Below are 26,102 nucleotides of genomic sequence, written 5' to 3'. Positions count from 1 at the left end.
AAATTACACAATAAAATTTGACAAGATAAAAAGAAAATAGTATATATATAAAAATATATATATTTTTAAAAAATTATAATGTATTAAAAATAAAAACAAAACAAAACAAAAAGTCATAAAGTGTAAAAAAAAAATTAAAATATATAAACTAAAAAAAAATAAAAATAAACTAGTATATATATACTTTTATACTGATAATTTTTTAGCACTACTACACAATTTTCTTCTTTAAATTATATATATTATTTAAATTTTAGTTTTTTGGACTTTTAGTTTTCATCTTTCTTTTATACCCTCTCAAAATTTTCTTTTTTAAAATTTTTTTAGCTTATTTTCATTTTTTATTTCATTTTTTATTATAAAACGTATAATTATTTATTTTTGTTTTCATATTGACATATTTTATTAGTTGATGTATTATTATAATATATATTGTAAAATGATAAATTATAATTAAAAAATTGATTAAAAAAAATTGATAATATAAAAAAACTAAAAAAAAAAATAAACTGTATTAAAAAAAGGTAAAAAAAGAAAACAAAAGACAAATCAAATCAAATCAAATTCTATATAAAAAAAATAAAAAAAAAAGGAAAATAGTGCTGTGGTGTCGTTTTAACACCACAGCACCCCCTACTGTGGCAAGGGCCACAGTAGGGGATCCATTCCCCATTTTCATTTTGTTTCAAATAAAATGAACTTGAAAAAACACACGCTAGTATATATGTGTGTGTAAAAAACACACTAGTATATATGTATATAAATTGAAATAGCTAGATCAAGGATGAAGTTGGAACAGTTCGCGAATGCCGCCGTCGAGCAACTCTCTGATCCGGCCTTGTCGTCCAGTCCCACCAATATTCTGGTTTCGTCTTCACTGTTGGGATGTAGTTTCTAAACGTTCTGATGGATAGACTATCCAAACTTTGAGCACATCATTTCCCAGGCTCTGTTGTTCAGCTTCTATTAGCCTCACGGAGTGCTCTGCTTCAATATTGCAACTATGAAATGTTATTCTCCCAAGTGTAGGTATGTCTCCCACGCTGGATGGAACCTCCTTCAAGGCGTAACACCATCGAATAACCAGCGTCTCGAGGCATGGGAAATAATGGCTTTCGACCTTCCAGTCCCTCAGGTTTATGCTCTCCATCTCCAAGTATTTTAGTACAAGAAACTCTCCTTCGGTTGGTTCCCACTCCTTACCCACGAATGAGTCTTTCATCAGTTTGAGAACTTCAAGATTCGGCAAGGAACCCACCATCCACATCTTCTCCCATTGGATTGCAGAGCGCCTCAAAGTGAGCTTCCTAAGCCTCCGTGGAAAGGCAAGATTTGTAGACCAAAGGTTACCATCTACACGTGCGTAGCCAGCAAGGAAGCGGAAATTTAACTCCTCTAGTTCTTGCAGATAGGCAAGATTTGTAGACAAAGGGTTACCACCTACACGTGCGGGGCCAGCATGGATGCGGAAATTTAACTCCTCTAGTTCTTGCAGGTACACAAGATTGTCAAGCCCAAACTTTGCCCAGTTTTTAGGTTCAATGCTATGGTATTGGATCCTCAGTTTCTTTAGGTTTGGAAAGCCTTTTACTGTCTCCTTGGTGAATTTGAAATTCATCACATTCGAAAGGGTTTGCAAGTTTTCTAGAGCCGAGTATGTTCCACCTAGCCCATCGCGATAGGGAAAGCTCAAGGAAGTATTCCTCATCAGGACGAGATGCCTCAATCTTGGCATTTTCCATATTTCCAGTGGCAGAATTACTTCACACATATAATCCGCAGGAAGACCGCCCCGTTCGATGATCAAGGTTTCCAGATTCTGGAGCTTGGAGATGGATCGAGAAATCACGCATTTATCGCTTTTGTTATATGTAAAAGCAAGGTACTTCAAGTTAACTAGTTTGCAGATTTGATCGGGGAAAAACGTGGAATCTACAAGTAGTTCGTCCAACACCCTTAGTGATGTAAGCTTTGAAGCAAATGAGGAGAGTGCACTAGTTTTTGAGCCAAAATATAGAAGAGTATGAACTGTTGAGTTGCAAATTTTGGTTTTTTTGAAGCCCGCTTGATCAGTATGAATAATCAGGCGTTGTTGGCTTTCAACCAGTTTCGAAAGAGTAATTTTGCTTTTATCCATGTAGTTGACATGCCCAACAAACCTTTCTTCTCTACCTTTTGTGATGCTTAGATCCCTCAAAACATCATGGATCTTGCAATATCTAATCTTGCCATTAGATCTCTTACGCGCGACCAAAACGAGGCTTCGCTCGACCAGATCTTCTATGTACTCCTCAGCCAACTCTTCCAAGCTTTTAGAGTCTGATGATGGTTCCAAAAAATCATCGGCAACCCATAATTTAATCAGCTTTTTGACAGGGATCTCGTAATCCTCTGCAAAGACTCCCATATATAGAAAGCAAGATTTCAAGTGACGAGGCAAGTTACTGTAACTCAAAGAGAAGATTCCCGAGTATCGATCATCATTTATGGTGGATGCTACGTTCACGTTTTCTGCAATATTCTCCCAGTACTTTCTCTTTTTGTTGGCTTTCAGCATTCCAGCCATCACCACAATCGCGAGTGGGAGTCCTTTGCAGTTTCTTGCAATGGATTTCCCAATTTCTTTCATATGGCGGCTAGGAGGACACTCGTCTGCAAAAGCCTTGCTACGAAACAGAGCCCAACTTTTATCATCATCCAAGAGTTGCATCCGATGAAGGGGGCTGTCAGAATCGATGTTCAAGGCCACTTCAGACAACCTCGTCGTAATAATCACACGACTGCCGTTAAAGTCGTCGGGGAATGCCCTTCGGACTTTAACCCAAACTTCTGAATGCCACATATCATCCATCACGATAAGATATCTCCTACCCTTTAAACTTTTGTACACACGTTCGATTAACAACTCTGCTTCCTCCCCTTTGACAGAAAGGATGCTTCCAAGAATATCTGGGACAATATATTCTTGGGATATCGTCACCCAATGACGAGTATCGAAGAAGTCGACGGTCGATTTATCTTCGTAAACATTTCTAGCCAGAGTTGTCTTGCCAATACCTCCCATCCCGGTGATCGGGATGATTTGGAGATTCTGCTCATCTCCCATGACTCGATCCTTTATTTGAATCAAGTCTTGATCCACTCCCACCATGGTTTCTTTGGGAGCCGATGAAGTTTTGGCAGGCAGATTATTATCTTCTTTCTCCTGAATTTCTTTCATTTTCGTGGCCTCTGCCACGATCGAATCAACTTCGTCGATGCAACGTTGGAATGCACCAAACTCGTCTTCGTCTCGAGCCGCGTCTTTCTTTGAGACGTGGGATAGGATTATAACTTTCGCTTGATCCGCAGCATCCCGGATTCGAACATCCCATTCGCTGATGGTCTCGCCACTGTTTTCCGGGAAATTTTGAAGAAAATATTGCAAGAAAACGAGGTTGTCATGGAGGGATGACAGATGCTATCTTTTTTCTGGGACAGAGAAGGAAATAGGATTGAAGATTGGGGAAGATCTGGTTTACGAGTTTGGTAAGAGAAGCTACAGCTGCATATGCCATAACTAAAAGAGTTGGAGAAAGCTTGGTCAAACTTCAACAATGGAAGAAGATGATTGAATCAGGTAGGCTGACGTGTAACTTGTAATACGTTTTAATTTTTTTATATTATTATTGTCATTTAAAACTTAAAAAAAAAAAAAAAAAAACAACTTGACTACTTTCTAGAAGTAATTTATTTAGAATTATTTGCACCAAACACCCCTATTAAATATTGAAAATGTACACTTCTCTCCTGTGAAATTTTAATAAGTATCTTCAACCCTAACCTTTTAAAAAATTAGCACACTCGCCCCTTCATATGAATGATTGTTGCGCACGCGTCCCTCATGTGACTGGGCAAAGATTTTGATATTTTTTTTGCACCAAATATCTTTTTAAAATATTAAAAATGCATATTTGACCCTGTAAAAATAATTTATAAATCTATTCAACCCATAATACACAATTTTTATTAAAATTTAATTATAAAATATTTAGCAAACAATTTTTGTTTTATTAATTTATTTTTAATTTTAAATTTATTATGATTATATAATTATTTTCTAAAAAATATTATGATTTTATCTTGTTATCATTATTTTATTAAACTTTCTTCTTATTTCTAACTTTTCCATTAAACATGCATTCATAAACAAGTATTTAAATAATTTCAAGTACCAAAATATTGAACTAAATCGATAAGTTCAAACATATTGCTTTTTCGATTTAGAACTATATATTATTGAACCAAAATCTAAATTTTTCGAGAATATGCATTGCACAATTTATAATAAATAATAAAAAAATAACATGCTTATATAATTCTAAATCAAAAAAGTAACATTAATGAACTTATCATTTGGTTCAATATTTTGGTATTTTTCGATATTTAAATCCTTATTTATGAATCATGTTTAATGAAAAAGTTGAAAACACGAAGTGATTTGATAAAATAATGATAACGAGATAAAGTAATAATTTTTTTAGAAATAAATTAATTATAAATTATAAATTTAAATTAAAAAATAAAAATAAATAAAATTAAAAATTTTTGAAAAATATTTTATAATTAGATCTTAATAAATATTGTGTATTATTATTTAATGCAAATTCTGCATTGCATTTTAAAAAATTTAGATTTTGGTTCAAAAATCTATAATCCTAAATTAAAAAGTAATATGCATAAAATTATCATTTTGATTTAATATTTTGGTGCTTTTAGGTATTTAAATCTCGTTTATGAATGCATTTTTAATCGAAAAGTTGGAAAAAAGAAGAAAAATTAATAAAATAATGATAACAAGATAAAATAATTATATTTTTTAGAAAATAAATATATAATCATAATAAATTTAAAATTAAAAATAAAATTAATAAAACGAAAAGTGTTTGCTAAATATTTTATAATTAGATTTTAATAAAAATTTTATATTATGGATTGAATAAATTTAAAAATTATTTTTAAAGGGGTCAAATATGCATTTTTAATATTTCACAGGGGTATTTGGTGCAAAAAAAATATCAAAATCTTTGCCCAATCGCATGAGAGGCGCGTGCGCAACAATCACTCATCTGAAGGGGCGAGTGTGCTAGGCGCATGCGCAACAATCACTCATCTGAAGGGGCGAGTGTGCTAATTTTTTAAAAGGTCAGGGTTGAAGATGCCTATTAAAATTTCACAGGAAAGAAGTATGCATTTTTAATATTTTACGGGGGTGTTTGGTACAAATAACTCAATTTATTTATATATTTTTTTTAAAGGAAAATAGAAGCTCGTTTCAATCAACTGGACAATATAAAAGTGGGTAAGAAATGTAATGCTGATAAATTGATAAACCCATAAAATAATATTTTTTCTTAGTACCATTTTTTCTATGTTCTCATTATAAACATAATTAATAATAATTTAAAATTAAATACGATTATATTGGTTTTTGTTTCTGGAACAAAGACCACATGTATTTTGTTTTTAGAGTACATATACAATCTTGATCTAAATTAAAATTATATAAAGTAATTGCCCATATTACAGGTGTGATTTGAGCTTGAATTCGAGATGTGCTTATCTAGAGCAGAAGAATCACAAAAGAAAACTTCTAAAACCACATGTATTATTCAAATTATAAACATATATTTTAAAAACCAATATTTAAAGACTATTTAATATTATATTCTAATTTATAACAATTTTATATTATCCACTGTCTTTGAGGAATTAAAAAATTTATTCACATATGATTAACTATTTTGCGTATAAATATATTGAACATTCAACCAATAAAACAAAACCTTAATTAATAAAATAATTTAGGATAGTCACATACAACCAAGTTACTCTTTCTTAATTATGGCAGCCTTATTAAAAATAATTGTTAGGATCGAAAAACAGTGTAGAAGAGATGACTACATTTTTTTAAAATTTAATCAATGCTTCGATCTGATTCGTAAAAATCAGACAGAGGATTTAATTTGCTTAACACTTTGTTCTGCTCGAAAGATCTGATAATATCATGCGGAAGAATATTTCTTGCAGATTGAACTTAAATAAACTAAGGCAGATCAAATATTGTAAGTGCAGTAAGTAAAAGTATAAGGCAAGAAATTGTTTCTGGAAGTTCGGAGCTGAATCTCCTATGTCTCCTCTTCTTCTGTTTCCCGAAAGATTCCACTAGAAGACTTTGATTTATACAATACTTTGTACAAATCCAATCCAATCAACCCTATGAGAGGAACTCCTAGCAACACTCTCTCTAAGCAGATTAAACACTCTGCTTTGAGTTACAAAAGGAAGCAACACAATATGCTTTGAGACTTTGATTTGGATCGTTCTTTGATAATGAATTTCTTTGAGCTCGATCGATCTTGATATTTTTCTCCAACTCACGGCTTCGAAACTTTTATCTGGTAAGATGAATTTCTGAGTTGAAATATTGAGTGAAGACTTGTTGACTTTTCGGATGAATTGAAGAGCAAGCTTTTAGTTCTTGATTTCTCGTATTGTTCACTCTGCCTTGAATCTTTGAATCATCGCTTATTTATAGTTTCAAAGACTAGCCAGTGAGCCGCCAACATCTTTTGAGAATGAGCCGCCAACGTATCTCATAAATTGGCTCACAAATCTTGACTTTAAGGAAAGCTTGCCAATGTTTAAATCTTCAATAAATGCTTTTGTCGTCTAGCTCAACAACTTCTGCAACCGATGCTTTCGTCCGTCTTTTTGATCTGATTTGGGTTGATGGTTATTACACTTGATCTGGGTAAAGTATAAGTAGATGATCTGAATATGATTTGTACTTCGTATTTTGATTGATCTGGATGGTTCTTCTAGGGAATGGTCATTTGATCTATTGAAGTAATTCTTGGTGAGGAGAACATAGAGCAAATGCTCGATTTATCCGGAACATCAATTTTTACCGAAAACTTGATCTGGATATTAGAATCAACTTTGTTGAGTTCGATCTGTAATAGTCTTTTAGTTCTTGATAGATCTGAGGTCCAATTTCCTTTTCTTTAAGATCTTATTTATTTTAGTACTTGATTTTGTTTGATCTGATCTCACCAAAACTTGTAATTTAATCATCAACAATTTTTCCCTTTTTGGTGATGTCAAAACCAAGTTACTTTTATCAATAGCCAGATCAATAAGACTTTCCAAAAGTATTCTTTCATAGATAGAATAGACGTTTGTGACAAAATAAATGTCAAAACTTAATAATCGTAAAAAATCATCAAACTTTGATCTGCTTGTCCTACTCTGATATGTTACTTCTTTCCCTTTCCCTTAGCTTTAGACGAGATAGCCTTTTCCCCCTTTTTGGCATCACCAGCTTCAGATAGTAGATCAAGAATGACCGTTAGCTGGGTACCAAAGGTGTCATGAAGCTTTTGATTGTGGTTTCATTTGAAGCTTGTATGCTATCTAGTCTTCGAAGAATATCTGAATATTCTGCTGTCTGTTTTCTTCGTACTTGTAGCACAGACTCAGAGATATCCTTTACAATCTTTAGCATACTTGCCTTGAAGTCTCTCAATTCTGTAGTCGTTTGAGTTTGTTCTGTCTGCAATTCAGTCACTAGATTGAACAGTTGATTGAGAGATTCAGATAGGAATTGGTTGGGCTTGTCATCAATTTGATGCAGAGAAGAAGGAGCAGTATCTTCAGAAAAGGCAAAATCACATATCTGAAGAAGTGGCGGAGTGATAACAGCAGACTCAGAAACAATATTTTCCATAATATCAGATGTTGTCACTCGATCTGATATAGAAATCTCAGACAATGTTGCAGTTGGTAGTATCAGTCTTTTTTTGAATAAAAAAGTAATCAGCTTGAATAAAGTGTGGATCGGATCAATCCTTAGTACCTTGAAGATAGGAGGAAGATCCAACCCTACACTTCCTTCTAAACCAGTCTTCAAAAATTCTGCAGATGAATTTGGAGTTTGTTCTGCAGGTAGAATAAAGGGAACGATTGCCGTATCTGGATCAAAAATGATTTTCTCAGAGAAATTGGAAACCATTAACTGTTCTGAAATTTCAATGGAAGCAACCTGAAAGATTATGTATTCAGAACAGTGACATTCAATGTGAGAGTCAGTCATTGTTTGATCAACAATCGGTTCTTCAGTCTGAATCTCAGACAAAATTTCTTTAATGAAATATTGATCCGCCAAGGGTTTTTCAAAACCAGGGTCAGTCTTCTGAGTTTCTTTTGGAGGAGATTTTGATACGGTAGGAGATGAAAGAGGTGAATCATGATCATCAGAGTGTTCATTGATGATCGGATCAAAATTTTCTGGATCAGAACAATCGTCAGATGAAAGAGATTGAGCTGGTTTCACAGATGAGTCCTCAGCTGGGAAATCCCTTCTCATCATTTCAATAGTAGAAGTCATCATAAGAGCATCACCCTCTAGTTGACTCAATGCGGCGGTTTGATCGAATACATCCAAGCTTGCTGGATCGAACTTTATTCTTCTCAGCCTTATGTAGGCTCGCAGAAGGCTTTCCTTTAGTCTGTGTTCAATAAATTTTCTTCTTTGTAATCGAAGATGTATATCGTGAGTTTCAGTCCATTCAAGGATCTTGTCTTTTTAACAATTATAAAAATAATCAAAATGGAAATTATGATTATTTTATAATTTATACTATTTATACGGTAAAATAATGTAATAATCTATTAGTTAAATATCTTGGTCATGTTAATAGATTAACGAGCACATGAGAGTATTTATAAATAAATTTTTGGAGAATCTTGTGGGCTTGAGGCTATATGGACTTAATTACATTTGGTATTGACCACTATAAAAAATTCTAATAAATTATTAATCAAACATCTAAATAATTAGTTTGGTCATAATCCTTAGTATTTGTAGTTATCCGAGTTTATTTTATGCAATTAAGTGGGTGTTTGACTATAAGCTGTTTTGAGCTCCAAAAATATGTTTGGTAAAAAATTTTAAAAACAACTTATAATCTGTGAAAATAAGATGTTTGACCGCTTATAAACTGTTTTTTTAAAAAGTAAAAGAGATATTACTTTTTTCCAAATGAGATTATTTTAATAATTTTCTTTCCCAAAAAATCCCTCTTTATTTTTTTTAATTTCCATCTTATCCTCCAAATATTTTTACACTCTAATCTCTCTATGCCGCTTCCCCATCCCACATCATCTCTTCCCGGCTAATTCCCCACATCAATAGTCTCAACTCTCAAAGCATAATAAATTTTACTTTAAAAAAAACATAATAATTTTTTTTAAAAAAAAACGAAGGTTGTCACTTTTCCCTATTATATTATTCTTATTCAAAATATTTATCAAAAATTTATTGTTTTTCCTCATAACAACAAATATATACACAATAAACTATAATGGTTAGCGATAATATAATTTATATGATACTGAATGATTCATATCTTGGCATTTAATTTATTTCTCCAGTTTTTCTAAATTTAAATATAAAATAGATATAGATATATATATATATATATATATATATATAAGTTTAAAATTTATTTATAAAAATGCAAAACTACTTCGTTTGTTTATATATATATCTATTCACATTACATTAATAGTATTATATCTTTTTTGGTAATTTTTCTAATAAAAAGATCTTATAATACCAAACTCATCAAAATATTTAAGTTGTTTAAAATAAGTTTATCCAAACACTTTAACAACTTATTTTAAAATAAGACCTAACAACTTATAAGCTATTAAAAAAGTGTTTTTCTTAAAAAGTTACGTGTTTTGTTACAATAGTCGTTTTTTTAAAAAAAATCACTTATTTAAGCCCAAATAAATGTTTTTTTAAAAGCCAGAAATTTTGATTTTTTTTGGCTTCTGCTTCTGTTTTAATTTAAAAAATCACCTTTTTAACATTTATCCAAATACTAAAATTGTTTCTGCTTTTTTTTAATAAAAGCACTTTAAAAAGCTGGACGTATGTAAATAGGGGTGATCACTGTGCGGTTTGGGCGGTATTTTCATAAAATTCAAACCGAATTGCTATGCACGATTTGGTTTCAAAGATAGTTTCTAATCGCGGTTTTTCATGTAAATGTAGATATGAGGTTTGGGGTGGTTTTGGACGGTTTCGGGCGGTTTAGGGGTTTTTTAATAAAGAAGAAGGATCATCAAGTAGACAAAAAATACATAATATATGAATACAATAACACCAAAAAAAATATAAATTGATATAAAAATATTTAAAGAATTTTATAATATATTTTTGTTCATTCCGACATGAAAATATAAAGATTATTTTAAAAATATAATAAAAAATTCTAAATCATTAAAAAAATAAATGACATAAAACAATAGTCAAGTTTTTAATCATGGAATCTTATAACTCAAATTTATTGTTCCATCGAAAATTACTTTCGAGTTTCAAGGTATAATACATGAAAATAAATAAACAAATTCTCAAAGAAAATGTATAAAAATCTCCTCATATTTTGTCAACGTTCAAGATTAAAAAAAAATTATAAGAAAGGCAAAACAAAACTTTTTTTGAAAAAGAAAATAGTAGAAATTTTTTTTTATGATAATATAGTTTTTTTTCTTTACATAATTTTTGAATTTCTATCAATATTATGATATTATAATTAGATATAGACATAGTAATGTTTAATTTGAATCACTCTATTGAATTTAAAATAAATTATATAAACGATATCCATGATTATATTAATATATCATAAATAATTTTGATCAACAAAATATATATCATAAATAATTTTAAAACAATTTATTTATTTATTTATGCGGTGCGGCCGATGCGGTTTTTCTCTAAAATTGCCACCACACCATAATATACGACGCAGTTTGCTATTTTTTTTTCAACTGCGGTTTTGATCAAAAAATTGAACATAGCGGTGTAGTGCAGTTCGATTCGGTCGGTTTGGGCGGTTTTTATTAAATTTGATCAGCCCTACATGTAAATGCTTTTTTAAGCCAATAATTTTTGTATTCAAACAGACAGTCTTAAATATTAAAACATGTTAAGGGATCATTAATTAAGAAAATCAGGTTGAAGAATCTATATCGAATCGTTTATAAATGGCCTGGAGATCAATAGGGGTTTAGATCGACCGAACCAGATAAGACGGACTTCCGAATCCGGAGAGACACGTATAGATCTTGAGAACCTTGACGTCTGTGAATTGTGAAAATTTACAATATCAATGTCATTTTCATTTTGTTGGCCATCTAATTTTGTTTCAAATAAAATTGTTAACATACATGTTTTCACCTGCAACACACAACACACATACATGATTTCTAGTATATATGTATAGAAATTGAAATAGCTAGATTAAGAATGCAGCCGACCTCGTCGCAGTCGAGCAACTCTCTGGTTTCGTCTCCTCTGTTGGGATGTAGTTTCTACTCGTTCTGATGGATAGAGTATCCAAACTTTGAGCACATCATTTCCCAGGCTCTGTTGTTCAGCTTCTATTAGGCTCACGGAGTCCTCTGCTTCCGAATTGCAAGTATGCATTGTTAAACTCTCAAGTGTTGGTATGTTTCCCACGCTGGATGGAACCTCCTTCAGTTTGTGACACCATCGAATAATCAGTGTCTCGAGGCATGGGAAATGGTCGCTTTCGACCCTCCAGTCCCTCAGGTTTGTGCTCTCCATCTCCAAGTATTTTAGTACAACAAACTCCCCTTCGGTTGGTTCCCACTCCTTACCCACGAATGAGTCTTTCATCAGTTTGAGAACTTCAAGATTCGGCAAGGAACCCACCATCGACATCTTCTCCCATGGGATTCCAGAGCGCGTCAAAGTGAGCTTCCTAAGCATCTGTGGAAAGGCAAGATTTGTAGCCGAAAGGTTACTACCTTCACGTGTGGAGCCAGGAAGGGAACGGAAATTTAACTCCTCTAGTTCTTGCAGGTAGACAAGATTGTCAAGCCCAAACATTGCCCAGTGTTTAGGTTCAATGCTATTGTATTGGATCTTCAGTTTCTTTAGGTTTGGAAAGCCTTCCACTGTCTCCTTGGTGAATTTGAAATTCATTACATTCGAAAGGGTTTGCAAGTTTTCTAGAGCCGAGTATGTTCCACCTAGCCCATCGCGATAGGGAAAGCTCAAGGAAGTATTCCTCATCAGGACGAGATGCCTCAATCTTGGCATTTTCCAAATTTCAAGTGGCAGAATTACTTCACACATTTTATCGGCACTAAAATATCCCGGTCGGATGATCAAGGTTTGGAGATTCTGTAGCTTGGAGATGGATGGAGAAATCGCGCATTTATCGCTTTTGTCATAGGTAAAAGCAAGGTACTTCAAGTTAACTAGTTCGAAGATTTGGTCGGGGAAAATCCTGGAATTTACAAGTAGTTGGTCCAACACCCTGAGTGATGTTAGCTTTGAAGCAAATGAGGAGAGTATACTGGTTTTTGAGCCAAAATATAGAAGAGTATGAACTGTTGTTGAGTTGCGAATTTTGGTCTTTATGAAGCCCGATTCATCAGTGTGAATAATCAGGCGGTGTTGGCTTTCAACCAGTTTCGAAAGAGTAATGTTGCTTCTCTCCATGTAGGTGAAATGCTGAACAAACCTTTCTTCTCGACCTTTTGTAATGATTAGATCCCTCAAGACATCATGGATCTTGCAACATCTAATCCTGCCATTAGATCTCTTACGCGCGACCAAAACGAGGCTTCTCTCGACCAGATCTTTTATGTACTCCTCCGCCAACTCTTCCAAGCTTTTAGATTCTGATGATGATGGTTCCAGAAAATCATCGGCAACCCATAATTTAATCAGTTTTTTGACAGGGATCTCGTAATCCTCTGCAAAGACTCCCATATATAGAAAGCACGACTTCAAGTGACGAGGCAAGTTACTGTAACTCAAAGAGAAGATTCTCGAGTATCGATCATCATTTATGGTGGATGCTACGTTCACGTTTTCTGCAATATTCTCCCAGTACTCTCTCATTTTGTTAGCTTTAAGCATTCCAGCCATCACCACAATCGCGAGGGGGAGTCCTTTGCAGTTTCTCGCTATGGATTTGCCAATTTCTTCCATATGGCCGCTAGGAGGACACTCGTCTGCAAAAGCCTTACTTCGGAACAGAGCCCAACTTTGATCCTCATCCAAGAGTCCCATCCGATGAAGGCGGCTGTCAGAATCGATGTTCAAGGCCACCTCAGACAACCTCGTCGTAATAATCACACGACTGCCGTTAGAGTCGTCGGGGAATGCCCTTCGGACTTTAACCCAAACTTCTGAATGCCACATATCATCCATCACGATAACATATCTCCTACCCTTTAAACTTTTGTACACACGTTCGATTAAAAACTCTGCTTCTGCCCCTTTGACAGAAAGGATGCTTCCAAGAATATCTGGGACACTATATTCTTGGGATATCGTCACCCAATGACGAGTATCGAAGAAGTCGACGGTCGATTTATCTTCGTAAACATTTCTAGCCAGAGTTGTCTTGCCAATACCTCCCATCCCGGTGATCGGGATGATTTGGAGATTCTGCTCATCTCCCATGACTCGATCCTTTATTTGAATCAAGTCTTGATCCACTCCCACCATGGTTTCTTTGGGAACCGATGAAGTTTTGGCAGGCAGATTATCTTCTTTCTCCGGAATTTCTTTCATTTTCGCGGCCTCTGCCACGATCGAATCAACTTCGTCGATGCAACGTTGGAATGCACCAAACTCGTCTTCGTCTCGAGCTGCGTCTTTCTTTGAGACGTGGGATTGGATTATATCTTTCGCTTGATCCGCAGCATCCCGGATTCGAGCATCCCATTCGCCACTGTTTTCCGGGAAATTTTGAAGAAAATCTTGCAAGAAAACGAGGTTGTCATGGAGGGATGCCATCTTATTTCCGGGACAAAGAAGGAAATAGGATTGAAGATTGGGTAAGATCTGGTTTAAGAGCTTGCTAAGAGAATCTACAGCTGCGGATGCCATAACTAAAAGGACTTGGAGAAAGCTTGATAAGACTTCAACAATGGAAGAAGGATGATTGAAGGGAAAATTGGGGAAAAGGGACTTGATTCTAATTTATTTAAGAAAAATGATTCGATCTCTTCATTTACCATTTTGTCCTTCAGTTTAACTATTTTTATAGATTTTAACATATTTTTTTAATTTTAAATTATTCTCTTGTCATTTTCATTTCTCTCCCTTCTTTTTTTTCCCTCATTTTGGGTCTAACCAAACACATATTTGGGTCTGTCAGACCCAAAAACAAGTGCTTGGGTCTGACCATGCACATGTTTGAGTCTGACCAAAATTTGTCAGACCCAAACACAAGTGCTTGGGTCTGACACCAGACCCATGCACAAGTTGTCAGACCCAACAGGCGTGCTGCGAAAAGCACTCTTCTACGGCGCGCCGGCGCGCTGTGGAAAGACCTAAAGTGCGCCGCGGAAAATAGGTACGCAGAAAAATCAAAATCAGGATGCGAAACATAATGGGTTACACCGATTATCAATTCCATAATACATGTTTATTTGTAACGCATTTATTTGTATTTTTAGCTGCTCTGTTTGTCAAAAAAATTAGGTAGGCAAATAATTTTTTCGCTACTAATTTCACAAGTTTGATCAATATTTACATAATTTTTATCTGTAATTACATAATTTTGACCAATGTTGACATATAATCGTACATGTTGCAACATATGGATCCACTAATTTCACAAGTTTGTTCTAGCATTTTAACATATGAATCCTCTAATTTCAAAAGTTTGACCGATAATTACATAATTTTACACGTAATTACAAAATTTTGTCCAATATTCATTGATAATTGTACATGTTTTTATAATTTATCCATTAATTTCACAAGTATGTTTTATATTCGTACATGGTGACTTATGAATCCGCGAATTTTACATGTATGTTTTAAAATCATACTTTTTTTAACATATGAATCTGCTAATATCACAAGCATGTTACATATAATCGTATATATTTTACAATATGAATCCATTAATTTCACAAATATGTTCTATAATCGTACATGTTTTTAAAATAAGAATCCATAATTTGACAAGTATGTTCTATAATCTTATATATTTTAACATATGAATCCATAATTTATAACATATATATCCGTTATTTTCACGATTATGTTATATGATTATACATGTTGTAACATATTAATCGACAAATTTCACGATTATGTTATATGATTATACATATTGTAACATATCAATAATCTAATTTCATGATTATGTTATATGATTATACACATTTTAACATAAGAATCAATCGATTTCACTATTATGTTTTATGATTATACATATTTTAATATAAGAATCAATTGATTTCACGATTATGCTATATGATTATACATATTGTAACACATTAATCAACCGATTTCACGATTATGTTATATGATTATACATATTGTAACATATCAATCAACTAATTTCATGATTATATTATATGATTATACACATTTTAATATAAGAATCAACCGATTTCACTATTATGTTATATGATTATACATATTGTAACATATAATTTGACTAATTTCACGATTATGTTATGCGATATACATATTGTAACATATGAATCAACTGATTTCATGACTATGTTATATGATTATACATATTGTAACATATTAATCGATTAATTTTCACAATTATGTTATATGACTATACATACTTTAATATAAAAATAAAATTATTTAACGATTATGTTATATTTACATGTTTTTGAAAATAAATACAATACCCCTTCAAAAAATAAAAATAAATATAATACATGATCTACCGTCAACCAAAAAATATTCATGGTCTACTCAAGATAATCTTGGTTCTAGTATGGTCTAACAGGGTAGACCATGTTAGACTATGAGAGACCCAAAACTCTTCACAATTTTGAGTCTGCTATGGTCTAACATGATCTACCCAATGGGTAGACCATAGGTAGACCATGTCATGGTCTAACATGGTCTACCTATGGTCTACCCATTGGTAGACCATGTTAGACCATAGCAGACCCAAAATTATGAAGAGTTCTGGGTCTGTCATGGTCTAACATGGTCTACCCAATTGGCAGACCATGGAAAACACATAATTCATTTGGGCAGACCATGGCAGACCATGGTTTTTCAGAATTATGGGTAAACTATGGTCTGACCAAAAGAATTCATGGTCTACCTTGTAGGTAGTAGACCATGACAGACCATGGCAGACCAATAATTTATTTGGGCAGACCATGGTCTACCCAAAAATCCTACACTACAGATCTCGTCCATGGTCTTCCATTTTTTTTTGGTTGATCCATTTTTGGATTTTGAGAACAAGCGTGCAACGAATTTTGGAGAAGAAGATGACATATTATTAATTAACTTAACTAATTAAGGTAATAGGTTTAGTTTTAGGTTAAGAGAGTCAACTCATTTTTTTTTTTAAAAAAAAGTCAAGATCTTTATTTTTTAAATAATACCCATGGGAGTCCTATTTTTTTAACCAGCCCTTTGAATCAGGTAGATTGGTGAAACTGAGAGAAAGTATGCGTTTTGTGTTTCTTTTTATTATTATTATTATTATTTAAATAAATTATTATTATTATTAATAATAAAAAAAGAATGATCGAGACTCATTCCACAAGAATGAAAGACCTCTTGGTTCATACGAGGTTAAATTGATAGATGTGGACGAGCGAAAGTAACCTGAAGGAGGGAGCAATATGGGCAAACACCAAAGTATACCACATAATATTTTAACTAGAAAAATTATAATAATCTATCATTTAATATTTGACTTGGTGAAAAATTATGTTTCTAGAAGCTATTTATTTATTTATTTTTTGAATCATGTAGCTATTTATTTATATTAATTATTTAAAAGAAAATGGAAGCACATTTCAATCTACTGGACAAAATAAAAGTGGGTAACAAAAGTGATGCTGATAAATTTTGTTTTTGTTTTTTTTGAGAGTAATGCTGATAAATTGATAAACACATCAAATAATATTTTTTCTTACCGATTTGAATCAATCTCTTTAAACATATTTAATAATTCTTTAAATTAAATACGATTATATTGTTTTTACTTTTTTAAAATTAATTTTATTATTGTCCGTTACACGACGAAATTTATTTGTTAATACAATTAATATTATTTAATTATTAAACATAATGTATATGTAGAATTGAACATTTGCTTATTTACTGTTAATAAATAGCTCATGATTGCAAATTTAATACTTTAAATTGTATGGAAAGAACATTGGACTTCTATTTTTTCCCCCTATTTTCAAAAGGATTTTTACTAGAAATTTTGATAGAATAGATAACCAAAAAAAATATTAAAAAGAAAAATAAAAATATTATAGCGCCAGAAATCCAATCTACTAAATCGTATGCATAAAATTAAATAAATATTATGATTATTTTTTTAAGTTTAATTGATCTAAATTCTTTATTTGATTTATGCGTTAATAAAATGCTAATTATTTATCTAAATGATTTTATTGCAACTTATTTGTTTTAATAATTTTAAAAGTTTAAGTTTGCTTATTTAAATGATTTTAATTGTCCAGCTTATTTATTTAAAATGACTTGAGTTTATCGGTTAACTATTTAAATTATTTTCACTGTATAGCTTAATTATTTAAAAGATTTTGATTGTCCAATTAAAAGATTTTTAATTCCGTTTGTGTATTTATTTAATTGATTTTTAAATATTCATCTATTTTATTTAAATTATTTTAAACGTTATGTTTATTATTTAAACGTTGCATTATTTCAGGGCCAACGAGGGGGAGCCGAGGATGTTGTGGTATCTTTTATTTAAAGATTTTAAATACTTAAAAGTTGAGAAAATGTAGATAAAATTTATTTTAAGAATTTTCGAGTTGTCATAATTATTTTAAAATAATTGTAGATTTTATCTAAGTAATTTCAAAATTTGTATTTTTAAACCCAGATAGATGACTTTTAACTTCCATCTAACAATTTTCAAAGATAAAGGATTTACATATATATGTTTGACACAATTTTTTTCATATGTGTAAATATTTCTAATTAGTTATTTTTATTGTGATAGTGAGAAATAGGGCTAATAATTTCAATAATAATACATAGATTATATCAAAATATTTTATTAACCGATTGCACTTATATTACAATAGTATAGAGAGTTCACTTTACAAATTTAATATGATGTTTTGAAAAAAAATTAAAATATTGTGTTTTGATGTGGGTTAAAAAAGTAGCATAATATTTTTATTTTCTTTCTAATATAATGTGCTTTATTATTATATTAACTATAAAATTAATTCTTAATATATATATATATATATATATATATATATATATATATATATATATATATAGTTTATTCATCGATTTCACTTATATTACAATAGTATAGATGATTAAATTTACAAATTTTTTTATCCAAAAAGAAAAAAAAATTTAAAACTTTACCAATTAATTCAATATGATGTTTTGGAAAAAAAATTAAAATATTGTGTTTGATGGCTAAAAAAATAACATAGTTTTTTTATTTTCTTTATAATATAGTGTATTTTTATTATTATATTAAATTTAAAAATTATTCTTAATAATAATAATAATAATAATAAACATATATATATATATATATATAATTTAAATACAACTATTGTAGTAGTGTAATTTTTTTTAAAAAAAATTAATGATTAATTAGTTATTTTTTTATTATAGTAGCGTGAAATGATGAGATTAATAATGTTAATAATAACTGAATTATACATCAGATAAGAGAAAATCAGTGATCAATTTATATACTTCAGTCTCAAATATACTCGAGAAAATACTCATGCACACTCAACAAATTATACATCAGAACCTTATATCATTTGTCCATCTGATTCATTGTATTATCAGAGTATTTGCGTTGTAAACTTTTGAAGGAAATTCATTCAAAAGTGTGTGAGTTGTAAAAATGTTGTGAGTACTAGGAGTTTCAGTAGGTAGTAGATAAGCTCTACTGAAGTGGGTTTTGTATCAAGAGTGAGTGTATAAATCAAATTTTCTAGTGATATTTTTTTGAAAAAAGAAGGTGAGACGTAGAAGGTGTTATCCTTCGAACTTGCATAAACAAATTTGGTGTTGTTACTTCCTTACTTTATCACTCAATCTTCAGCAATTATCAATAACTTGTTTTCGCACTTTACAAGTAGACTATTGATTTGCCATTCAGAATGAGACTAGACTGCAAAGCTGTTAATTCAAGTTCTAGGCCCAGTAGAAAAGAAAAATTAGGAGTGTTCATTCACCCCCTCCCCGGGTTCTAAAGACTCTGCACCGATCCTAACAAGTGGTATAAGAGAGGGATTATTTTGTCTCTAAGAAGCTCATACTATTGTATCAATGGCATCTGTTAGGATCGGTTGAAAGTCTAGAGGGAGGGGGGGGGGGGTGAATATACTTTCAAGCAGTTTAGTAGGAAATATTGAACTCAATCAGTTTAAGGAATGAGTTCGAGGCTTATCTTAGTGTCGAATGCAGTTTGGCAAACAAAATATGTGCGGAAATATGTCAAACTGCAGATTTAAAACACTGAGTGAATATCAGTTTAGGATGTGTGTTGGTGATGAGTAAATTGAAATGATGCAAGTAGTTGTTTATGAATGTTCGGAGATTTCAAACACTCCTACGTCACCCCTTCTTCCACTTCGAAAGGATTTCACTAAAAAACTTTGATTTATACAAGTAATTTGCACAAACCCAATCTAGTTTAGGACTTAAACACCGCCTAAACAAGAACTCCTAGTATGACACCTTAGTTTCAGTCCTAGACTGATATAACAATAGAGTAAATGTAACTTGAAGTTCTTAGCACAAAGATCGACCCTTCAATGATCAGAATAATGCTTTTGATCGTTTGTGTTTTGAGTTTCTTGATCCGATCTTGATCGAAAAGAGCTTTTCGTGTTCTTCGTAAGAATGACATAATTTTCAGTGCGTATTTTTCCACTACCCTTCTGATGTTGATCAAGATCTCTATTTATACCCTTTGGATTGCCAACGGTCATAAGTTTGAATTGTCCTTCTGATGAGATTTGAATTATTCCCGTTGGATTTGTCACTATCATCAACGATTTCTGGAGCCGACATTCCCTTAGTATCGCGGCACTACCTTCTGCAGAGATGTCAGAGTACGGATGATCTTATCCGGAAATAGCACGGTAGTAAACTGTTGTGGACACCTGACGTGCAAGGGTAAACTGATGGATTCAGTTTAGCGAGGTGATAAGTGTGTTTAGTATGCATTATTTTATGTCATTTTATATTTTTTTGCATGCATTTATGTTATTTTCATGAGTTTTATTAGTGTTTTATTTTATGTGCATGCATTATACTCTCGTGGTTGAATTTTGTAGGAAAATAAGCATTTTCGGGAATTTTTGTGTGGATGAGGAGCGCGCGCGCGAGGTCTACACCTCGCGCGTGCGCAGTACAAGGATCTAGAGGCATCCGAGCCAAGGCGCGCGCGGGCGAGCTATTGCCCCGCGTGCGCAGATGAGATGACCAGAGAGTTGCAGAGAATTCGCGCGCGCGCGAGGCGTTTGAAGGTTCACTATTTTTTATAGTTACGCGCGCGCGAGCTGTGCCATGCGCTCGCGCGCGTGTTCGTGAGGTGCAAATTCCGAGAATTTTAATGTTACAAGGATTCCAATTGGCGCGGACCTATAAATAGAAATTTTATGCCTTTTTTACAGACTTTTTGTCTTTTTGAGTACGCGCGAAGCACATGGCGGCTACTGAAGAAATTTCTCCAGATTTTTTTCTACTCTAGTATTTTTTATTTTATTTTTTTAAACTTTATTTATTTAATCATGTTTTTTAGTGAGTAGTAGCTTTTATTCGATCAAGGCCACGTGATTGGGCCAGACAATTGATGTAGAAAACTCGTTTGTTTATTTGAGATTTTCAGACTTGATTTGAATTTATTGTTTATTGAATTTATATTTGCCTTGTGAATTTTCTGGCCAGTTATTTTCTTGAATGTTAATTGATTCCAATTCGACAGAGGAGGTTTCGATTTCGATCACTTCGATAATCAACATAGTGTAAAACTGACTAGAAATAGAATTCGATTTCATTATGCGGTTTAGGTGTTTACTGAATTTTCATAATTATTCATGCATTCAAATTTTATTAGAATTACGAAAGATTAGTTCATCAATATTTGAATAGGTTTGATTGTTCTAGAAATAGTCCTTCGAACAAATTAGGAAAATTCCCGTGAATTAAGATTAAGTCTGATATCTTAGATCGAGTGCTTGTTACTTGAATTGTCTGGTACCTACGTGTGTCCTTGATCGAGTTTTTCCCAAGTTTGATTTAAATCTAAATTTTCCAGCTGCATTTTATTTAATTTAATTTTAATTGCAAATTTTTATTATTAGTTTAAAATCTGAATCACCTTTATTCATTAGTCTAGATTAAGTAGAAATAAATATATTTTGGTATTCATATATATACAGTCCCTGTGGGTTCGACATCTGCACTTTTGTTCACTATATTATAATTTGACCTGGTGCGCTTGCAAGTTGATTTTTAATCACACCGATTTAGCCGGTCAAGTTTTTGGCGCCGTTGCCGGGGACTGTTTGATATCATAATTTTTATTTCGCTTGAGATTAGACCTTATTTATTTTCTTAATTTTCTGACTATTATTTCTTGGTGATTTTCAGGTACCTTCTGTTGGCATTCGATCAAGGAAATTACTACCACTTGATTTGGAGATCGAACGCACGCTTAGCAGGATACGAAAAGTCAAGAAATCTATCAATCTTGAACTAGAGTCAGAATCTGAATCTGAAGTAGAGATGGCAGACAACCGTACTATTTGGGATATTATTCGTCCGCCAACTGAAGGCTATGGATCTAGCATAGTTCGCCCCGCTGTTGAGGCGAACAATTTTGAGCTGAAACCTTCTACTATTCAGCTGATTCAATTGCAGGCTAGATTTGGGGGTACATCTGTGGAAGACCCCTACGCTCATCTGGAGCATTTTCTATCGATCTGCGACACGTTCAAGGTGAATGGGGTAACATCTGATGCAGTGCGACTGCGGTTATTCCCATTCTCTCTATAAGGAGAAGCTGTTGAGTGGCTCGACGATTTGCCTGCTGGATCAATTACTACATGGGATCAACTTGTTCAGACCTTTCTGAATAAGTATTTTCCCCCTACAAAGATGGCTAAAATGTACTCCGATATCATCTCATTCAGGCAGAAGGAAGCTGAATCTTTACATGCTGCTTGGACTCGATTCAAAAAGATGTTGAGAATGTGTCCTCAACATAATCTTACTCAGAGCCAGCAGACTCAGACTTTCTACAATGGGGCCGATCAATCTGTTCGATCCATGTTGGATGCCGCTGCTAATGGAAGCCTATTCAGGAAAACACCGGCAGAGACATGAGAAATCATTGGAAATATGGCTGAAAGCAACATTGGATGGCCAGATGCTAAAAAAGAGAAAAAAGCTGGAGTATTAGAAGTTGATGCACTAACAGCACTGAATTCCAAGATCGATACTCTTACTCATCAGATGGCAGTTATGCAGACATCTTCAGCCAACCAAGTGCAAGTCCAACAGCCTGACGAACAGCAAGTATTTGAAGTTGATGATGCAAATTTTATGGGGAATCAAGGGAGACAGCAATACAACCCCTACAGCAATACTTACAATCCTGGCTGGAAGAACCATCCAAACTTCTCTTGGAAAGCTGCAGATCCTACAGCTAATACATCGAAGCCAGTCGAGAAGAAGCCCTCCTTTGAAGAAATCATGATGAAATATGTAGCTGGTACTGAGACCCGTCTACAAAATCAGGAGGCAATGTTGCAGAAATTAGAAACACAGATGAGTCAGATAGCAACACAGCTGTCTACTAGGCCAGCAGGATTGTTGCCTAAAAATACTGATAGGAATCCCAAGGATGTCAATGCTATTCTGGCGGTGACTAGATTGCAAGCAGATACTGTGGAGAAAATGTTGGAAAACGGTGATCAGATCAATCAGAATTGATACCCAATGCAACGGAAGTTTTAAAATTTTATATGGAACGATTCCATATCATGGGTATCAAAACTTTACGATTAAATTGTGCGTGTAAAAATTAAATAACAATTAAATTTTTACCTTGAAATCTCGAAACGAGATTATGGACACCAACAGATTACTCTGCTCTTGTTGTATATCCCAGGAACTGATGGACGAACAATTCTTCAATCAGGTCCACGAACAGAAGTTTAATCCCTCTGATAGATTGCACTAGAAAATCTATCAGAAGTTTCTACGAAGAGAATTAACGAATTTGATCCGTTAAACCAGACTGCAAATTCAAAATTCACAGACTAGATTTCAGAGAGAAAACACAGAGAGGGGGCGGCCACTATAGGTCTCAAAAACCCTAGTGTTCGAAATTATGAGCCTCTGTTGTGTAATTTCTGTACTGCAATAACTTATTTATAATGTGGGCTGCTAACAGCTTAGGGCCCATTAGTCATAAGTTCAAGCCTGACAAGCAAAACCCGCATGTTCAGAAATTAATATAAAATTCATCGTGACTCAGATTGATAAACCAATTTCACCAATGTGCACAGAAACCATTTCTGCATCTTTTAAACTCAAGATAAATTTTCTGAATCCGAATTCAGTGGTTTCCAAAAATGTCCATCACTATGTTATTTTAGGAAATCTTACTCCTCTACTCTGATATAAGAAGTCCCACTTCTTTATTCACTAAATTTAACTCTTTAAATTTAAATATCTCAACGGGGATTAAAAATCCATTACTTGTGTGACCCTCAATGGTTCAGGGATACAGCTAGCCGTGGGCTCACAACTCCTTGTGACTCGGAACAACAATTTCCAACTTGCCCATCGAATCATGGTAAGAGCGCCTAGCAACATCGCCCCATGATTCCCTAGGTATCACTGATAGTGCCTGCAAGAACCAATAGATTTTGGTTAGCGTACAGTACGGTCCCTTCATCCATATATCCCGATCGAATCAACAACTATTGGTAAATCGAGAGTCGTTCGAGATTCGATAACTATGCAATGCATCTCGAAGATCAAATAGTGACATCGCATGTGCTACTAAGAAACCATTTCTTAAAACACATCATGTACTCTGGCCAGAGATTCGTCACACTAATATCTCCTCAGATTGCATAGGATATCCACACTAGCAAGTATGTGGTGAATCCTTGACAACAAAGCATCGACTCCTATATGTGTCGTAACTGTACCCAATCCCGACACCTGATGACCCCAATATAGTCGGTAAACGAGTCAAAGTACAGTACTAGCATATAGAGTCTCAATGATGTTTCAAGTAGTAAGGACTAATGGTGTACAACCAAAACCGCGGACTTTATCCACTCGATAAATGATAACCACTTGGAAAGTCCGGATAGGGTAGTTCGATCATTCATCGTATGAATATCCATTTGCATGCTTTGAACATCTCTATGTTCCATACCAATGAAACGTGGTACTCGGCATCGCAAATGCTAGTCTCAATCTCGAGCGATCCTTATCCTTATTAACGGACGGCTCAATCGACTAGGAACTATTTAGAATATACAGTGACTATAAGATGTGTTTCATGATAGCCATCCCCATGTGCCACCACATCTTACATACACTATAGTATATTCAAGGTCTTCATCTAAACATCTTATAGTATGTCACAACATAATAATATGATAAAAGATAAAGTAAACGCCATTATAAAAGTGTAAATTATATTAAACAAAAGATTGTTTATACATAGAGTCATCAAAGCCCTTAGCCACAAGTTGGCTCACCGGGCACCCACTCTTTTAGAAAAATATTGAGGATGAGGAAGCAAGCGAGCTAAGAAAGGAAAAAGGGATGGAGGAAGTGCCAACCAGTCAGACTCGACGCCTACGGGCAAGAAAGGTAAGTCCTCTCACCCAATTATTAATGAGAATATTGATAAGTGCATTTTGTGTGCATTATTTCTTGTTATTTTTATGTTTATTTTGTGTGCATTCATTTTATTTTATGTATTTTTATGTGTTTTAAGTGCATGTGTGTGTATTTCACTCCTCGTGTTGATTTTGTAGGAAAGTGGATTTTTGAAGTGTGAATTATGGAGCAGCTTTGGTAGAAAAATCATATTTAATTTTATAGAGATCCAAATCCAATCTCCACCATTCAGAATAAATTCAAGATGTTTTGAAGCTGCTGTCCAAATTTAAGGTCAATCCGACAGCTAGAACTTAAGATATGAATTTTTCAGGATATCTGCGCGCTGAAAACTGGAGGTAGAACTTTTCAGGCTATGGCGTGATTTTTCCTGTGCCATGGCGTGAACTGGTAAAAATTTGAGAATCGAGACAGAACTTTTCACGCTATGGCATGACTTTTCTGCGCCATGGCGCGACGCGGACTGAAAAAATATTAATTTTCTAACATTGAAAGTTGCAATTTTTTTGGGGCTTTATTTTATGGGCTTTTTGAACCCATATTTAAGGGAGAGAGTTAGAACATGAGAAGGGGTGGATAATTTAGGGTTCCGAAGTTCCACACATCAGAAACGCAAAGAAGAGCAGCTGCCATCAACCAAGGAGAGAAAGGAACGTGAGAAGAGGGAGACGGCGTGAAGAACTCAACCAGAAACAAGAACCGCAAACACTAGTTTTATATTTTTTTCTTCTTTCTCTTATTTTTGTTGGGATTTAGGGGATCTTACCCCCAAAACTATGTTTTGATTTCTTCTTGAAGATTGAATTTGGTTTTTAAGAATTCTTGATTATATTACTGTGTTTATTGATTATTTGGAGATTGATCAACTTCGAATTGATTTTATGTGTTATAATTGATACTGAAAGGAGATTTTATAACATGTTAGGGTAATATAGTCCATGGATCTACAACTTACATAGACATATGAGGTTGGATACATGTTGATAGTCATAGTCCAATAGGTCGAAAGCTAGAGGATTCCACAAATCGTAATGCAATTGCAATTGTTAAATAACACAAGGACACTTGGTTATTGCAATTTGTTAATTAGATTAATATAACT

At 33.3% G+C, this 26,102-nt stretch overlaps 2 protein-coding genes across 2 annotated transcripts; both read right to left on the bottom strand.

Annotated features, from left to right (window-relative positions):
• Nucleotides 1-585: 585 nt before the first annotated feature.
• On the bottom strand, nucleotides 586-3,887 carry LOC140864427 (putative late blight resistance protein homolog R1A-10). The gene has a single exon (XM_073268605.1). It carries the CDS (start codon nucleotides 3,218-3,220, stop codon nucleotides 875-877), a length of 2,346 nt encoding a protein of 781 aa, XP_073124706.1. The 5' UTR covers nucleotides 3,221-3,887; the 3' UTR covers nucleotides 586-874.
• A 7,168-nt stretch (nucleotides 3,888-11,055) lies between these two features.
• Nucleotides 11,056-14,035, bottom strand: LOC140864784 (putative late blight resistance protein homolog R1A-10). Its single transcript, XM_073269140.1, has 2 exons — nucleotides 11,371-14,035; nucleotides 11,056-11,194 (listed from the first exon to the last, which is right to left on the bottom strand). The coding sequence occupies exons 1-2, from the start codon at nucleotides 13,982-13,984 to the stop codon at nucleotides 11,121-11,123; spliced, it is 2,688 nt and encodes an 895-aa protein (XP_073125241.1). The 5' UTR covers nucleotides 13,985-14,035; the 3' UTR covers nucleotides 11,056-11,120.
• Nucleotides 14,036-26,102: the final 12,067 nt, after the last annotated feature.

This window comes from Henckelia pumila, chromosome 4, assembly GCF_033568475.1.
Source record: "Henckelia pumila isolate YLH828 chromosome 4, ASM3356847v2, whole genome shotgun sequence".
In the NCBI taxonomy this organism is placed as follows: Eukaryota; Viridiplantae; Streptophyta; class Magnoliopsida; order Lamiales; family Gesneriaceae; genus Henckelia; species Henckelia pumila.
This window is presented reverse-complemented; position numbering and strand designations above follow the sequence as displayed.

Bases quoted from the DNA above. Each gene is read 5' to 3' on its own strand.
- LOC140864427 (XM_073268605.1), bottom strand. From the start codon at position 3,220: ATGAAAGAAATTCAGGAGAAAGAAGATAATAATCTGCCTGCCAAAACT.
- LOC140864784 (XM_073269140.1), bottom strand. From the start codon at position 13,984: ATGGCATCCGCAGCTGTAGATTCTCTTAGCAAGCTCTTAAACCAGATC. The intron at 11,195-11,370 runs GTCGGCTGCATT...CACAATTCACAG, and splicing joins AGTTGCTCGACTGCGACGAG to ACGTCAAGGTTCTCAAGATC.